General features: G+C 40.4%; 1 protein-coding gene across 1 annotated transcript in view; it reads left to right on the top strand.

The window, feature by feature from the left end:
• Positions 1-3,528: 3,528 nt before the first annotated feature.
• prrg1 (proline rich Gla (G-carboxyglutamic acid) 1) overlaps positions 3,529-19,069 on the top strand; it is a 28,906-nt gene continuing 13,365 nt past the window's right edge. Inside the window, exons 1-2 of the mRNA XM_078559860.1 lie at positions 3,529-3,650; positions 9,676-9,718. Of these exons, the coding sequence (XP_078415986.1) occupies positions 9,709-9,718 (10 nt within the window). The 5' untranslated portion in view covers positions 3,529-3,650; positions 9,676-9,708. The remainder of the gene's footprint in view (positions 3,651-9,675; positions 9,719-19,069) is intronic.

Below are 19,069 nucleotides of genomic sequence, written 5' to 3' on the forward strand. Positions count from 1 at the left end.
GGTTTTATATACACTCATCCTATCCCTTGAGTTTTATGTCCAATATCTTGTGAAAAAACCTAGAATTTAATTCACATTTTTTACCTCATGAAAGTTTCAAATTCTTATGCTCTGCCTCAGCACCTAGCCTACTTCCCATTCTGAGAACAATTTTAATACCAAAATGCATCACCTCATATACACTGACATTGAATTCCATCTGCCATTTTTACCAAAGCCATTTTTACAGCTTTCTTTAATCTTTCTAATAATAAACTATATCTCATATTTTACTACAAATCATGACTAACCACTTCCAACTACTTTGAAAAACTTCCTAAGCGTCTTTTTCTTCCTCCCTTCTGATCAAATGTTAGTCAAGTTTGCCACCTTCAATCTAATTCCACATTCCTTAATTTTCTGTAGTAATCCTCCACATGGCACCTTGTCAAAGACTTGTTTTGGGAGCATGGATTCATTGCTCATGATGCCAGCCTGGAACCATGGATGAAGACAATTATAATGAGGCTCATGTTTTCACAAGATACAGATGAAACAAAACAGGTCCATTGAACCAAAGGTTCTGCTAGTTAAACAGGGCTGCCAGTGCGCTATTGTATAAGCCTCCAAAAGAGTCCAAAAATAATCGTAATTGTTACGTTCTGCACAATTTTGTCAGCAGAAGAGGAATCACCATGGAAGATAAGAGTCAGGCCATCCATGAAAAGGATGATGACAATGAGTTTGAGGCTAAAAAGTTGTATATTGTACTGGAGCTGCAGGAAAAAATAAACAAATTGACAATGCCCAGCAAAATGTCTAGTAAATATCATCCGAATACAAGCATTGCTGAATACAGTACATAATCCCAAGAAAAGTTCTCCAAGTGCTACATGCACCATTATTCTCTACTTGACTTCATCTAACACGCATGCCAGTCCATTCAGCTCGCTGCAATAACCTGCCTCATAAAAATGAAACCTCGGACCAAACTCACTGGAAATTCAAACCCACGAAAAAAATCTCCAGGGCCACCAGAGCAGATACAAGGTCGCAAGTAGAGAGACAAGCAGCCAGAGCGACCCCATCCCTCCCCACTTTGGACTGCGTCCACCCTGGCCCTGTTAATCAAAATTTTGATGGAGCATGTCTTCGTTGGGGTCACTTCAGGAATTCAGCAGAGACTGCGAACATCCCCGGAGAAAGGAGAGCACGGATGCTAATACTCACACAGGCCACAGTGGGTGACTTGCGTAGCCTACATCAGTCAGTCACGTTCACCTCTTGTCACTATGAAAAGAAACGCCGAGTCCCTTGGAGTTTAAGACTCGCCATTACCGGGTAAGAAGGGAGGGCTTACCTTATGCTTTGTTGGGCGGATGTGAACCATTTTGGAGGTACTGCTGATATTTTGCAAGGTAATTGTATCCCGGTATATTCCTCGCGGTTCAATACCAATAAATTTTACTTCTGAATGTGAAAACCTCAGACCTGCGATATCCATCTCTGTGGCCGCTTGGTTCACATATCTCTCCCTCTCTGTTCCTGTCCTCTCTCCAATGCTGCCTTTGCCTAGTGACCAACAAACTGTCTCCAAGAAACACAGGCTCTAAGCGTTCGATGTTACCTAGCAACTAGTTGAGTAAAGTAAGCAATTTATTCTTCCACCACAAATTCGTAAAACTGAAAGAAAATTATTTCAACCCTCCCGTGGAATATCTGAAGCACGACATTATATGATATTTTGAAATGTCTTTAGCAGAAGTAGTCATTTTTTAAAATCCGTAATTGCGAAACTTGGAATGTACATACGCTGAATTTTAATCCATTCCCCTTAAAGCGAAGAATGTGAAATGGTATTTGTGAAGGCGAAGCTGTTTTGTCTGAACACATTATAATGGCCTATCTGCTTCTGATCCTCAGCATCACACTCCAAATTCCTTAGTTTCCTTACTACCAAAATTTTGTCACGAATATACTCAAATGACTGACCACCTGCAGCTCTCGGGAATAGAGCATTCCAAAGATTCACAATCCTTTGAGTGAAGAAATTTCTTCCCATCCCGGCCCTAAACGATCGACCTGGTTTTGTGCGACTAGCTGTGACCCTGTGTGCTAGATTCCCCAGCCAGAGGAAATATTTTCCCAGCATCTATGTAGATTACCTCTCATTCATCTAATTTCCAGAAATATAGGCCCAGTCTATCAATTTTTCCTCATAGGACAATCCTTTCATTCCAGTAACCAATCCTGTGAATTATTGCATTACCTCTAGGGCAAACACATTCTTCCTTGGGTAAGAAAATCAAACTTTTGCACAGTACTCCAGGTGTGGCCTCACCTGATTGAGACAGCAGTAGAGAAGGGCTCTCAGGTTCTCTGATGCTTCCATTGAGATCTTTCTGACTAAAGTAAGGACTACAAAGGATTAACAATAAGACGCTGAGGGCAAGTAGCTCCAATGAACGGTGGTTCAGCAGTATCAAGGAATGTTAATGAATCTAGCTGTGTAACCTCCATCACACCAAGAACTCCCACACAGCATCAATCATAGAAGCCTCACTCACCTCCTTATTTCTCATGCTCTTTCTTTGCCATCGCCTTGGTGCCAGAGAAATTAATTTATGTAAAGGGAGACCTCCGCAAGTACCATTTCATTTACAAATCACTCTGACAACTCACATAGTCTGCCACAAGGAGTTCTGGTGGTCTTGGAGGACAGTCATTTAGAGATTTTGTGAGGAACTTTGTGAGGATATGGGGGATAGAATAGGTGATGCAACTTTATTTGGTGCATCAACTTATATTCTTTGAAAGCACTGATCTATAAATTGTGTCCTCCTTTCCCTGGTCTCTGAATGTCCTGTTCATTGTTCTCCTGTCCCTGTGCACTCTCTTTGTGCTGTCATGATGGAACTTTTTCTTCCTTGTTTTCATCATCATCTCCTTCAGTACTGCAAGCAGCAAGCCTCTCCTCAACGCTATCCTTATACAAAGCAAACAACAATGTTTCTGGAGACTGATTGTGGTTTTTAATTGCACTCTCTGTACTGTCATGAATCTTATATTATTTGACCTTTCTTACTCTTACCTCTGTAACTTCTGTGTATTGCCAAAATGTTAACAAATGTTATTTTTTATTTTGCAACATTGATTAAGCTTGTCATTATTAATTACACTCCCAGTTATTGTTGTGTTCAATTCAGATTTCTCCTCTTTAAACTTAGGGAAGTGTAGGTTTCTGGTCTCCAACAAGGACATCCACGAGCTTGAAAAATAAAATCATAGAAATACCCAGTAATGTGATCACAACATACTCTTATATGTATAAAATATATGACACATCTTTATTGCCTAATGTTAGGAGTGAGGTGTATAATTTAAAATAATGAAACGGGCAACAAACCTTTCCTTGTAAGCAAATAGGGCTGTGCTTATCAGCGCGACATACATCAAAATAGGCACATTTGTAAAAACAAAAGAGCAAAAGTGACACTGTCAAAATACGTAGCCTGCTCCTTTAACGGGCTTTGCCTTTACGGTGACTGAATATTGTCCATTTAAAGATTGTGCTGTGACAAAGCAGAGGGCTGGCTATGCGCATGCTCCTTTCGGCTTTCGGCAACTTTTGGAAGAGGTGGGAGCGGTGTCGGGAGCAGGAATAAAGTGCGGTAAGTTTTCTGTACTGTATTTTGGAGCATATTTCGCTGTGAGAGACCGTACGACGAAGAGTTTTTTTTTGTTTTTATATCAATAATTAAACACGAAAGTTTTTTTTGTATATAGCTGAGAAAGGCAGCCTGAGATAAATTGCAGTTGACGGTGACTAATGTTCCCTTTCCCTCTGCTTGTCCGGGCTGTTGACCAGTAATGCCGGCTCGATCATGTGAGTTGTATTGATGCAAGAACATCCTTTTTAATAAACTCCTTTGTCTCCAGTTGGGATTAGGCAGCTGGGCGGGTTAATCACTGGCGAAACCATAGACGCTGTATGTGTTGTTGTTCAATGCTAGATTCTGTTTCTTGGTGTTTGGTATGCTTCTCTTTTGTTAAGCGAAAAGCAACGACCAGGAGCATGTCCAGAGCAGTATTATTACTAAGGGTGGGTTTAGCGACCTATTTTATTAAAGTGAAGTTTGAGTAGTTTATGAACATGATGTGGGTGCTATTGCATTGTGTGTACAAAGTTATGATGTCGTGTTCGTATGGTAGAGGCAGCAGCTATCCAGTGCTATGTTCGTGCGACCTGAGCAATGAGTGTTGGAAGGTTATTTTACCATGAGGATTGCTACGGCTGAGCTTAATAACATGTAATCATTTCACTGCTCCCTCCCCCTCAGTTCACCGTACAGTCAGTGCCTTGGGACATTTTATTTTGCTTCATTAAAGGCACAGCGCAAGTTGATTTTCTGTTGAATTTTGTTTTGATTTTGGATAAGAGGTAGATAATGTGTCTGCAGCTACACGTTTTCTCTCTTCCCTATTCTACTGTGGCAATTAGCATTCATTATAAGATTTTCTCAGATCCTTTACCAGTTCTGTTCTTCAGACAGCTCCTGTAGATCTGGGATAGATTAAACTGTCTGTATTTGATTTTGTTTTTTGTGTTCCAAAGGTGAAATGTTTAACTGCTTGGTCCCTCTGCCCAGCAGTAACCAGAGGTCAGGAATGTACTATTGTAAATGTTTAGTTTCCACTGTGTTCCATTCATTTCCAAACTGCAGTCATACCCTCAAAAACCTCACCATTGACATTGAAAACCATTGTCCCATTCCTAACCATGCTTTCCTTTAAGTCCTTTGTATGTATTGTCACCTTCCAAATCTGTGCCTACTTTTCTTGTAATTCTACGTTTCAAACGCTGCATTCAATGTATTGATAAGTTGTTTATACGATTCTTTGTCACCTCTGTTCTTCAGTCAAACGTTTCCCCCCCCCCACCCCCCCCACTATTAAGCTGGTGCTGTTGAATGCATCGATTTGAAACCACACCTGTTTCCAAAATATGAAATGCTCTTTAAAACACATGAAAGCATGCGGCATAAAGATTTGAGCATGCAAAAGCAATTGGACACACAACATGCAGGGGTATTTAAAAATTAAACTTTAGATTGAAATAACAGTATATCAGAGATTACAGTGCTCCTTTGATTTAGATTCCTTCTGGCTGTGTGGATAAGTTATTCATTGGTTCAATTTCATGTACATATTTTTATGAACAGGTAAGTATTTGTCATTTATGACATTAACTTCTAGTTCCAAAGATTAGGTTGAGGGCAAAAGATCCTCTGGATTATCAATGCACTTTAACTCAATCTGGAAGTTTTTGAATAACATCATTTTCTTTTTGTAAGTTGCCAAACTGGAAACATTTTGGCTTTTTGCCCTCAGTAAACACTAAAGTGCCCTCTCCAGACGTATTTGTAAAATATTCACCAGTTATTTACTTTGTCTCAATTCAGAGGAATTGGCATGCTGGTGACTGGCACATTTCAGCTATGTGTATGAAGAATCTATGTGTAAATGAAAAATTGTTTGCTTTAGGATAATTGGGTGCTGCAGAATATTATTGCACTGCCATTTCATGTTTTTGTTCTGGGCTTAAATCCATCCCAAACTGTATTGTGAATTCAGTCTAAACAGTCTTAACCCAATTCCTAGTGCAATATGGGTTCATGGTGTGAAATTGTCCCTATACAGTTAACTGTATAACACTTTTTGAATGCTAGGGCTAGCCAGATGAGCTGAATTGGTCTCTTCCAGTCCTTTCTGCCTATGATTCTATAACTTTAGTGCTGTAGTGAGGGAGTGCTGCTTTGTAGGAGACCTTTTGAACTAGATGTTAAAACAAAACCTGCAAAAAAGATCCTCTGGCACTACTGAAGATGCACAGGGAACTTTCCTGGTAACGATCTAGCCAACATCTTTCCCTGAACAAACATTTCTTGGAAAAAAATTATTTGTTAATTATCTCATTTGTTGTTCCTAGAACCTTACTATGTGCAAATCGGCTCTGGTTTGCCTACTTAACAGTGATTACTCTTGAAATAATTCATTACTTGTGATTTCTTAAGGACATAATAAGACTGGTATGTAATTTAGACCCAACTTGCACACTAGACCATGGGAGTGTCTAATCCTGACACTCAGCTCCTGCAGCTGGACAGTATTTTATTTCCAAATGCCTTCTTCCAAAATATCTGAAGCAAAAAAAAATTATTGCCTTCCCTCGCGTCTCCTCCCATCCCCAGCTGGTCCACGGACTTTTTGATTTCTTCAAATTTAGGGCATATAGAAAACCATGTCTGCACATGGAAGCTCTGCACAGTCACTTCAATAATTTGATAATGATGTGATGGCATTTGCATGAACATTAAAAAATGTGCAAATGTAGTGATGGAAGATATTGATGTATTCAATAAGATGCCACCTGGGAGGTCTTTCTTTTAAATGATGCCTGTCAATTTTACCCACTGGCCGTTTAAAGAATTCTTTTAACTTTGTTCTTTAAGTTTTGCCTTAATTGAAAACACTGATAGTAGAAACATTTATTTTGTGAATTGGTGGAGTGGGCGGTAAAGTGGCAAATGGATTTTAACACAGAGAAATGTGAGGTCATACATTTGGGGAGGTCAAACAGTTACAGGGATTACAAAATAAATGGGAGTATACTAAGAGGGGTAGATGAAGTGAGAGATCTTGGCGTACAAGTACACAGGTCACTGAAGGCAGCAGTTCAAGTAGACAAGATTGTAAAGAAGGCAAATGGAATGCTCTCCTTCATTGGCAGAGATATAGAATATAAAAGTAAGGATATAATGTTAGAATTGTATAAAACACTGGTGAGGCCACAACTGGAGTATTGTGTGCAGTTCTGGTCACCACATTACAGGAAGGACGTAATAGCCCTGGAGAGAGTGCAGAGGAGGTTTACAAGAATGTTCCCAGGGTTAGAAAAGTGTGGCTATGAGGAAAGATTGGATAGGTTGGGGTTGTTTTCCTTAGACCAAAGAAGGCTGAGAGGTGACTTGATTGAGGTGTACAAAATTATGAGGGGAATAGATAGAGTGGAGAGGATAAAATTGTTTCCCTTGAGGGAGAATTCTAGAACCAGGGGACATAGATTCAAGATAAGTGGCAGAAGATTTATGGGGGATAGGAGGAAGAACTTTTTTACGCAGAGGGTAGTGGGTGTCTGGAATTCACTGCCCAAGTTGGTGGTAGAGGCAGAAACTTTAAACTCTTAAAAAGTACCTGGATATGCAACTAAAGTGCTGTAAGCTGCAGGGCTATGGGCCGGGTACAGGAAGGTGGGATTAGAAAGGGCACCTGGGTGTCCTCGGGCTGGCATGGACAAGATGGGCCGAATGGCTTCCTTCTGTGCTGTAACTTTTTTATGGTTACATAGTATTTACGGCAACTGGTCCATGCCAGTGTTTATGCTTCACACCAGCCTCCTCCACCCCTTCCTCTAACCCCATTAAAGTATCCTATTCTTTTCATCCTCATGTTTACCTAGCTTCCTCTTAAATGCCTCTATGCTAGTCACCTCAACTACTCCTCCTAGTAGTGAATTCCACATTCTAATCACTATGGTATCTTCCAGCCACAAAATAGTCAGACTTGGAACACTTGTTTCTATTGAGACTGATATTTTGAAATTGGACACAACCTTCTGCTGTGAAATCCTGTCCAACTGCAATCTTATCTTCATTTCTTAATTTGCATGACTGTCTGTCTGGTTTTGAGTGGACGTGAAGGGCAATATGGCCAGGTGGACAGCACTAAATTTATGAAGGAGGAAAAAAGTGAATTTGAAGAAAAATTAAGTACAGGAATTCTTGAGGCTAAAGTACCTCCAATTTATATATTTCTTAAAAAAGGCAATCTGCTTAGCAGTACCACCATCAAACTAAGGTGATTGCTCTGTGCCGCCTTATGTAGAGTTGAAGTTCTCTTCCTTCAGTTTTAAAATGACCTTCCCGCTCTTTTGTCAAAACTAACTCTTGAATCATGCTGGGGGAAGGAAACTGCCTACTTCAAGAAAAGCTTATTTTTAGATGGCATGTTTGGGTTCACTGTTCTTTAGGACATACAAACATATAGCTTTTTAAAAAGTGTTAGATTGCAATATATAGTTATTTCTAAAAGGAGCAAGTGGTTAATTTTAACACTGTTTTACATGAGGGATGACTTTAATTTCTCTTGGGAGAAAAGAACTTCATTTCATTAAGTCTATATTTAAAAAGTGTGCAATTCTTGCAGAAAAACACATTGGAGTTACTCGTGATCAATCACATGCTCCTCAGTTGTTTCTCTTCTAATGTTTTTTTAAGCTCGTGGGTACAAAAAGTGTATTCCAGATCTAGGTAAATGAGAATAACTTGCCTTTTAACACAGCAAGATGTCACGACGCATTTCAGCAAGTTAGGGCCTAAGGGAGAAAAATTTTGAGGTTGTCCAAAATGGTTTAGGGAGGATGTTCTGTATGGCTGAAGGCCCTGCAAGTGATAAAAGGATACTGCGTAGCAGACCAGCTTTGGCATAGCTAATAGGTTCAGCCACAGTGGGTTGAGGGACATTGTTAGTTTGCAGTACTGTTAGTAGAGGCAGAGGAGGACGTTGTTAGTTTGCAGTACTTTGACTACTATCAATTACTATAATAGTACAAACTACTCAAACGTTAGTGTGTACCAGTCCTTCCTCATTTTAGTGGATAATTCTAAACTGTAGAGTCATAGAGGTCTACAACACAGAAAAGGGCCCTTCGGCCCATCGAGTCTGCGCCGGTCAAAAAAGTAACTAACTATTCTAATCCCGTTTTCCAACACTAGGCCCATAGCCTTGTATGCCATGGCATCGCAAGTGCACATCCAAATACTTCTTAAATGTTATGAGGGTATTTGCCTCTACCACCCTTTCAGGCAATGAGTTCCAGATTCCCACCACCCTCTGGGTGAAAAAATTCTTCCTCACATCCCCTCTATATCTGCTGCTCCTTACCTTAAATCTATGCCCCCTGGTTATTGATCCCTCCACAAAGGGGAAAAGTTCCTTCCTGTCTGCCCTGTCTATGCCCCTCATAACTTTATACACCTCAATCATGTCCCCCCTCAATCTCCTCTGCTCCAAGGAAAATAACCCCAGTCTATCCGATCTCTCCTCATAACTAAAACTCTCCAGCCCAGGCAACACCCTGGTAAATCTCCTCTGCACTCTCTAGTGCAATCACATCCTTCCTATAATGCGGATTCCAGAACTGCACGCAATACTCTAGCTGTGGCCTAACCAGCATTTTATACAGTTCCAGCATAACCTCCCTGCTCTTATATTCTATGCCTTGGCTAATAAAGGCAAGTATCCCATATGCCGCCTTAACCACCTTATCTACCTGTCCCACTACCTTAAGAGACCGGTGGACATGCACACCAAGGTTCCTCTGATCCTCGGTACTTCCCAGGGTCCTACCATTCACCATGTATTCCCATGTCTTATTTGTCCTGCCCAAGTGCATTACCTCACATTTATCCAGATTAAATTCCATTTGCCACTGATCAGCCCATCTGACCAGTCCGTCTATACCCTCGTGTAATCTAAGGCTATCCTCCTCACTATTTACCACCCCACCAATTTTTGTGTAGTGTTTTATTTGTATGGAAATACAACTATACTTAAGTACTTCTATTCTGCTTTCAGACTTTCTGAACTTTTTTGTTCCAAACAGAAGCCATGCAGAGTGGTAAGTATTGATTCATTTATTAAATTAGATTTCTTCTGAATTTTTAATATTGCCAAACATTTTTCAAATCTGAAATTGTAATTAAATTAACATAATAGCAAGTTTCCAGTTTTGAGTAAAGAAATTTTTTTTGGTCGCAAGTGAAATGTATTTTAGTTGTTACTTCTGCATATGTATTTATGGTCAGCAGTTGAATATCCTTTTCTTTTGCCCCATCACACATGGATTTGACTGAGTGAAAAAGCTGTAACTATAGTCAGCCTAAAAATGAAACAAAATATCCGCCTGTCTGTTTTCCTTTTGAACTTAACTGTAATAGACTTAATTGCTTGCATGGCCCAAGAGACCTAGTTCAGAGTTATTTACTTAAGTAATTGCAGCCCTCCATTTCAGTTTCCTGGGATTTCGAGACTAGGAAGAACATTTTTAAATCCATCCATAAATGATACCAGAATGTTGTGTAAAGCTGAGAGATCATGGTGGAATGTGAAACACTGCCTGCGTTTTGCCAACTCTTTTTGTGATTATGTTAAGGAAAAGCAAAGTCTGGTATATCCCTTCTGGTTCCCATAACTTAGAAATATTGGCCCAGATCTCCCGCTCTCCAGATTGTCAGAGGCTTAATGTTACCCCCCACACCCAAGATCTGCTACAGAATCCCTTGGAAATCCCAATCTATTGACTCCGTGGGAATTGTCCGGGAAGTTTGAACTTCCGATGGGCAATTCCCCGGGACCCTCCAAAAAAGTCTCCAACTCTTCAGTTAGAGTCGGGAGTATTCAGACAGTTCTGCTTACTTCTCCGAATAATTCTATATCATTCCATAAGAGCAAAATAATAAAACTCGCTAGGAATTTGTCAAATTCAGTTTGTTACTGACAAGAGATCTGAAAAGCAAGTCCCTCAGAGACAGGCTCTTGACTGGTTTGAAGTCACAAACCCACTAATTTTAAATGGGGCTGTTTCTCTGTTGAATGTCACTGAAGAAATATGGCAGAAAAATGAGCCTGAATCAAGGATTTCCATGCTCTAAGAAAAATCAGATTTTCTACGACCTCAAACTGAAGTCTTTAGATCCTATATCACTTTTTATATGATGTGAAAGTAATCTGAATGGGGAGTACTCCACCTCGGCTTTCCTTTTGCTTATGTAATAGGGACGTGTAAAGCATTAGCATTCATTCAATTACTTAAATAGTGGATTTACATTTTACTTAATTTCTGGAAATTGAGGATACACACTGAACTGTGTCCTGTGAATTGCTTATACCATTTGTTCTACCAAAGAGTAATAGGGAGTATAAACAAAAATACCTGGAAACACTCAGCAGGTTTGACAGCATCTGCGGAGAGGGGTACAGTTGATGTTTCGAGTCCGTATGACCCTTCATCAGAATTAAGACATATAGAAATGAGATGAAATATAAGCTGGTAGAAGGGGGTGGGGCAGGAGAGCTCGATAGGGGGCCAGTGATAGGTGGAGGCCAAGAAGAGACTGCCAAAGATGTCATAGACAAAAGGACAAAGGGGTGTTGACGATGGTGATATTATCTAAAGGATGTGCTAATGAGGACATTAAGGGAAGCAAGCTAGTGGCAAATGACCCTAGTGCGGGTGGGGTGGGGGGAAGGGATCGAAATGGATTAAAAGGTGGAGATGAAACAATAGGTCGAAATAAATTTAAAAATAGGAGGGAAAAGAAAAAAATATAGTTGTAAAAAAATTATAAATTATTGGAAAAAGGGGGATCAGAAAGGGGGTGGGGATGGAGGAGAGAGTTCATAAGCTGAAATTGTTGAACTCAACATTAAGTCGGAAGACTGTAAAGTGCCTAGTCGGAAGATGAGGTTGAGTTTTTTTTTGCGTTGAGCTTCACTGGAACATTGCAGCAGGCCAAGGACGGACATGTGGGCATGAGAGCAGGGTGTTGTGTTGAAATGGCAAGCGACTGGGAGGTCTGGGTTATGCTTGCAGACAGACCGAAGGTGTTCCACAAAGCGGTCACCCAGCCTGCGTTTGGTCTCTCCATTGTAGAGGAGACCGCATTGGGAGCAGCGGATGCAGTAGACTAACTTGAGGGAAGTGCAAGTGAAATGCTGCTTCACTTGAAAGGAGTGTTTGGGCCCTTGGACAGTGAGTAGGGGGGAAGTAAAGGGGCAGGTGTTGCACCTTCTGCGGCTGCAAGGGAAGGTGCCGTGGGAGGGGGTTGAGGTGTAGGGGGTGATGGACGAGTGGACCAGGGTGTCCCGGAGGGAACGATCCCTGCGGAAAGCCGCTAGGGGGTGTGAAGGGAAGATGTGTTTGGTGGTGGCATCATGCTGGAGTTGGCGGAAATGGCGGAGGATGATCCTTTGAATGTGGAGGCTGGTGGGGTGATAAGTGAGGACAAGGGGGACCCTATCATGGTTCTGGGAGGGAGAGGAAGGTGTGAGGGCAGATGCGCGGGAGATGGGCCGGACACGGTTGAGGGCCCTGTCAACCATCGTGGGTGGAAAACCTCAGTTAAGGAAGAAGGAAGGCATGTCAGAGGAACTGTTTTGGAAAATGGCATCATCAGAACAGATGCGACGGAGGCGAAGGAGCTGAGAGAATGGGATGGAGTCCTTACAGGAAGCGGGGTGTGAGGATCTGTAGTCGAGGTAGTAATAGGGAATGTTGTGTTGGAGATCGTATACTCTTTGGGTGCTTGTAATTCAATTCACACAAATAAGTTTAAATATGTACCTTTTTAAAAAAAAAATTAGACTGGGACAACATTGGCCAAGTGCATTTATAAGTTGTCCAAGTTTGAAGATGGAAGTGTGTTGTTATGGTCAGGTGAGAAGTGGGAGAACGCCTCCCCTGTTTTCCCATTCCTCATCTAATGGCAACATGTTTTTAAAAAGAGTATGTTGATGAATGATTTCTATTTGATTTCCTGGAGTCAGTACTTGCTTTATTCTACATCTCCTCCTCTTCTGTTCTGACTGGCTTAGAGGAAATGCAGTTCCTTAAACGCAAAGGGTTAGTTGGCTCATTATGTGACTCCTTACTAACTGCCCTGTTACCCAAACATGGCAGTTGGCAAGTTGATTCCAGGCCCATGGTTTAGACATGATTAGATCATAGCTGAAAGAGATGCTTTCTCAGCCAGAGTCCATTTGTCCAGAGTGATTGTGTCTAATGGCTTGGTCAGACCCAGCTGAATACAAATAGGTGTTGTCTGGATGTTTTATGAATGGGTCAGGAGATAGGCTATTCTCATTCCTCTCTGATCGTCTCTGATAGGTTCTTCTAGACAGCTTGACTCCATTTTAATGGCTTTGGCATTTGTAGGGCACAGTTATGCAAATATTTGACCATCATAGGAACTTATGGTTTTAAATCACTGAAATGCTGTTGTTCCATCTTTTAAAACTCAACCAGTGGTTTAAGTAAATAAAGTCATTTTTGATATAAAGCATGGCTTTATAGCAGTGTCATCTATTTTTATCTCTTCAAGAAGGCATTTATTATAGATTTTAATATTGTATCTTGATGTAATTTCTTGAAATGTCCCCAGACAGGGTGACCAGAGAATTTATGATGGTTTCACGTCAGCTCTTGATTCCTTTTGTAACTATATCAGTCTGAAAAGTTCCTTGTGAAGTGAGTTGTTTTGTTCCTCATTGCTATAGCCTAAAGTGGAGGTTGGTTACATCACAAAAAGAAGTTGTCGCCTTTGTGCAATGCTCAACATTCCTGAGCAGCTAAAAAAGTGTCACAGCAGCCTGTAGCACTCATGTCATTTGATACCTTCCACTTCTTTGCACACATACTTTTATGCATGCAAGCTAAATTGTAATCTCTTCCTGGCCATAGGCCTTCCAACCCCAATTTAAGTGTAGATTAATTAATGTACATTTACCAGCAGTACCTCCCAATAAAAACTTTGGGCAGAATCTTCTGGCTGACATGTGGGTGGCGGAGCCCGCCCATCAGCGCTTAAAATGTCGCTCGAGCGTCCCGACGTCAGCGCGTGGCATCACGATACTTGGGTCAGCGGGCACGCTATGCAGCGGGACGCGCGCCCGCCATTAATTAATGGCCTTGTTAAGGCCATTATCTCACCAATCGACCAGGATTTTGAGGGGCCCGTGCGAACTTTGGGTCAGCGCATGGGTCCAACAGGCAGGCGGGCAAGTGATTTTTTTTACAAACCTCATCCAGTGGCGGGATGAGGTTTGATATTGGAATTATAAAATTGTAATAGTTTTTGTGCATTTCATTAACATGTCCCATCTTGTGTGACATTTTCACTTGAGGGAGGCATGTTAATGATTTTTTAATTTTTCTATTTTTTATGTTTCACTGCCTTCCAGCAATCTCCGTGAGGCAGCACTTTGCTTCAGGGAGATGTGTGCTCTTTCGCGCACATGCACGAAAGAGCGCACTCTGACAGTTGGGGAATCCCCCCCTCCCCCCGCACAGGAAGCACATAGTACTTCCCGTCAGGCGGCCTGCCCACTTAAAATGGCGGTGGGAATCGGCTGCCCGCCCACCGCCGAGTTGGTCGGGCCCGCCCATCAAGGGCAAAATTCTGCCCTTTGAGTTTAGTCAGAGGATTGAAACGCTTTACAGTTCAAAGTTAATTGTATAAGTCGCAGATCTTCAAATTCCACATATTTGTTCTGGCATCCACTTCTTATACCTTTTTTACTAATCCTTCATTTATCCAATCAATTTAAGGGTAATTGGATCCCTAAAGTGGGTGAGAAGAAAATAAAACAATTTTGCACTCTGAAACAAAAAATACTAGAAATGCATAGCAGATCTCTCAGATTTAGTAAAGAATTTTGTATAACACTTCATTAAAATTAAAGTAAGCTCTTTTGGAAGTGAAGGGGCAAAATGAGATGGGAGAAACCATAAAAACTGTATTCATAGGAAGGGAAGCTTATGGTTTGAATGATCTTTAAGCTGCTCTATAGGACACAGGAAGATGATCTTTAAATTAGCAAATATCTTGTATAGTGAAATGTATGTAAAAGGCCCAGAAGAGAAGGCAAAGTTTGGTATTTGAAGGGTCTTTGTCCTCTTTACTGAATTAAATCCTGGTGTCAAAGTGCTACTTCCTAAGAAGTAGATACATTTTTTTAACTGTTTCAGATGCCCAGCAATGTACACAGGATATACACATTACAATCCCAATGAAATTGTAACAGGCTGCTTTAATTGAACTGATTTAATTAAAAGTGGGTAAGATGCTGAAGTACAAATGAGTAGTATTAATAGTATGAAACTTTGACCCCAGCCATCTGTGCTTGAAAATATATGAAATTAAAATCCTGGGAGGAGTCAACCCTGGGTTGACCCTAATCTATTCAATTTTTCTCACACGCACTCTCTCTTTCTCCCTAGCTCACCCACTCCCTTGCTCTCGCTTTCTGAGAACAGAGACCTGGCTCAAAGAAGGGCAGAACTGGGTGTTAAATATCCTTGGATACAAAGTGTCCAGGAAAAATAGGAAAAGAAAAAAAGTGGGAGGGTTGGTACTTTGATGCAGAAGGAGGATGTCCCAGAGGGATAAAGGACATAATCTATTTGGCTTGAGCAAAGGAAGAAAAAAGCTGTAATCATATTGCATAGTATAGTCTATAGACCACTAACGTGTGGGAAGGATGTAGAGGAACAAATTTGCAAGGAATTTGGAGAAGTGCAAAAAATATAGAGTAGCTATAATGGGGGGCTTTATCCCAGTCTATATTCAGATAATTAGTGGTCGTGTGTTATGGCACACCTGATGGTAAATGCTGAGTTGTTCAAATCCCAAAGGGAAACTTGAAACAACTGCCACAACTTCTTTTGCAATTTGTATAAATTTCGAGATGCATGCCTTGAATTCAGTCATAATAAGACCACCAAGTCATATAAGTTTTTACAAAACTAGATCAAACATTTATTAATAAGAGAAATGATTTTAAACACATACATAGATCTATAAATTACTACTATGATAACTTCTAAATCCCCTACATAATCTGACTCCCAGTTAAAACTTTTGTTAAGGCAACAGTAAGATGCATAGATTTTAAAAGTCCCAGGCAAGATGATACACAATACCCTGAACAAGTCAAATTCAAAGTGAATTTTCTTAACTTCAGTTCTTTGAAAACAGCAACTTGAGGCATAGATGCTGAAGGCTTTTCAAACTTGTTAGATCTTAACAATGCTTACCCTCACACACAGCCTTCACTCCTTTATACATATTTTCCCCTTTGAATGCAAATTCCCATTGTTTTACTATGTCTTTAGACTTTACCTTTCTGATAAAAAATCTCTCATAGCACTAAGTTTTACCAGTAATCTTTGGGAAAAATAAACACACTGTTTCTAAACTTCACCTGGCTAGGTGACATATTTCACCCCTTCTTTGAAAACAATCTAGTCTGGTTTATTTAAAAATGCAAATGTACTTTTATACCTTACATTCTAGACTTCCCCCATGTTTACATCAAAGCCTTCAGAGCAGCTGCCTTTAATTCCATCAAGACACATACACACCACTATTTTATAATAAATTCCAATAACATTGAGAATTATTTTACCTTCCTGACAAATGTAAAGGGCAGAGAGGGACAAGAGTTCCAGGAGTGTGTTCAGGAGAATTTTCCACAGCAGTATGTGTCTAGTCTAATGAGAAAGGAGTCACTATTAGAACTGGGTCTTGGGGATGAGGTGGGCCAAATGGATTAACTGTCAGTAGGAGAATATTTAGGAGACAGTGACCTTTATATCATAAGGTTTAGGCCGACTATGGAAAAGGACAAAGAGCAATCTACAGTAACAATAATTAACTGGGGGAAGCCGACTTCAATGGTGTAAGAACAGATCTAAGCCAAACAAATTGGAATCAAATGTTGGCAGGAAAAATGGTAGCTGAACAATGGGATATCTTCAAAGAAGAGGGAGTTTGGGCACAGTTGAGGCATATTCCTTGAAAAGGAACAGTAGGGCAAACAAATCCAGAGCTCCTTGGATGACAAAAGAGAGAAATTAAGAAAAAGAAAAAGGCGCTTAAGACAGGTGTCGGGTAGAAAATACAGTTGAGCACCAGGCTTAATCTAGAAGGTTCAGAGCGGAGGTAAAAAAGCAAAGTGGAAGTATTAAAATAAACTGGTGGTCAACATAAAGAGGAATCCCAAGTCTTCTATAGGCATATAAACAGTAAAAGGAAGAATGGGGCCAATTAGGGACCAAAAAGGAGATTTACACATGGAAGCAGAGGGCATAGCTCAGGTATTAAATGAATACTTTACACCTGTCTTTACTAAGGAAGAAGCTGCTATCCAGGTCTTGGCGAAAGAGGAGGTAATTCGGGCACTCGAAGGGCTTAAATTTGATAAGTAGAAGGTATTGGATAGGCTGCCTGTGCTTAAAGTTGAAAAGGCACCAGGACCAGGTGAGATGTATCCAAGGATACTGAAGGAAGCGAGAGTCAAAATTATGGAGACACTGGCCATAACTTTTCAGTCGTCTTTCACTTGGGGTGATACAGAGGACTGGAGAATGGCAATCTTTATGCCCTTGTTCCAGGGGAGGTGGTGGCTAGTGGTATTGTCACTGGACTGGTAGTCCAGAAGCCCAGGGTAATGCTCTGAGGATCTGGCTTCAAAATTTGAATCCAATATACATCTGGAATTTTTTTTTTTTAAAGTCTAATGATGACCATGAAACTATTGCTGATTGTCGTAAAAATCCATCTGGTTCACTAATGCCATTTAGGGAAGGAAATCTGCTATCCTTACCTGGTCTGGCCTACATGTGACTCCAGATCCACATCAGTGTGATTGAGTCTTAAAATGCTCTCTGAACCAGGGCTATTTGGGATGGGCAATAAATGCTGGCCTGGTCAGCAATGCCCACATCCCATGAATGAATTTTTTTTTAAAAGGCAGGGGATAAACATTACAGGTCAGTCAATTTAATTTTGTGGTGGGGAAATGTCTAGAAATAATAATCTGGGACAAAATTAATAGTCATATGGACAAATATGGGTTAATAAAGGAAAGCCATCATGGATTTCTTAAGGGAAAATTGTGTTTAACTCGCTTGCTTTAGTTTTTTTGAAGAACAGAGAGGGTTGATGAGGGCAATGCAGTTGATGTGGTGTACATGGTCTTCCAAAAGGTATTTGATACAGTGCCGCAGAACAGACTTGACCTAAGTTAAAGCCCATGGAATAAAAGGGACAGTTGCAACATGAATATGAAATTGGCTGAGTGATAGGAAACAGAATAGTGGTTAATGGATGTTTCTCCGGCTGGAGGAAGGTTTGTAGTGGAGTTCCCCAGGGGTCATTATTGGGACCCTTGTTTTTCCTGATAATCTATTAATGACCTAGATTGGTGTAAGGGGCACAAAAGCTTGCGGATGATAGAAAACTTGGAAGCATTGTGAACTTTGTGGAGGAGGTGTAGAACTTCAAAAGGACAGAGACAAGTTGGTGGTATGCGTAGAATTTCAATGTAGAGCGATGTGAAGTGATTCATTTTGGTAAGAAGAATGAGGAGAGACAATCTGAAATAAAGGGAGTGTAGGAACACTTATAGCTTTGGGTATAAGTAACCCAGCACCAACCTCGCATGCCCCACCCCACCCCATTATAAAAGCAACTATTCTTTCTTTCATTTTTAAAAAAAAAATCATTTATTTTTCTTTATGCAGTTGAAATTTTTCTAAAGATCTGCCCGTTAGTTTCTTTTTCAAATTCAAGATGTTTTGAATGTTTCATGTGAACTTTTTTTTTTACAGATTCTAGTTCACTACATTACACGTACATATAAATTTTGTGTACATGTGTAAAAATCAGCCTGTGATTGCAGCACCTTTTTTGATTATACAGAATGAAAATTGTTTACAAGATTTAATTATTCACCTGTGCTATTTATCTAGTTACAGCAGGTAAATGAAATAATATTGTTTCCCGGAAGTCAATCAAAAAACACTACTGACATCTTTGGCAATCTCTCCTTTGCCTCCACCTAACACTGGCCCTCTATCCAGCCCCACTTGTCCCAACCCCTTAAACAGCTTATATTTAACTACATTTCTATTCCTCTTTAGTTCTGATGAAGAGTCATATGGACTTGAAATGTTAACTCTGTCTTCCTCTCCACAGATGCTGTCAGACCTGCTGAGCTTTTCCAGCAATTTTTGTTTTTGTTTCAAAAAACACTACTGTTTCATTATACCTGACCAGAATTCTTGAACTTTTTTTTCAAGCCCTTTTGCTAGAGACGTATGCTTTTCCCCTGTTTCCACGCCTCAACAGCACAGTGAACATTACAACAGGAGGTTTTCTAAATATGAAACTTTGTAGGATTAGATGTG

The sequence above is a fragment of the Cetorhinus maximus genome, chromosome 16 (genome assembly GCF_964194155.1).
Source record: "Cetorhinus maximus chromosome 16, sCetMax3.hap1.1, whole genome shotgun sequence".
NCBI classification, from domain to species: Eukaryota; Metazoa; Chordata; class Chondrichthyes; order Lamniformes; family Cetorhinidae; genus Cetorhinus; species Cetorhinus maximus.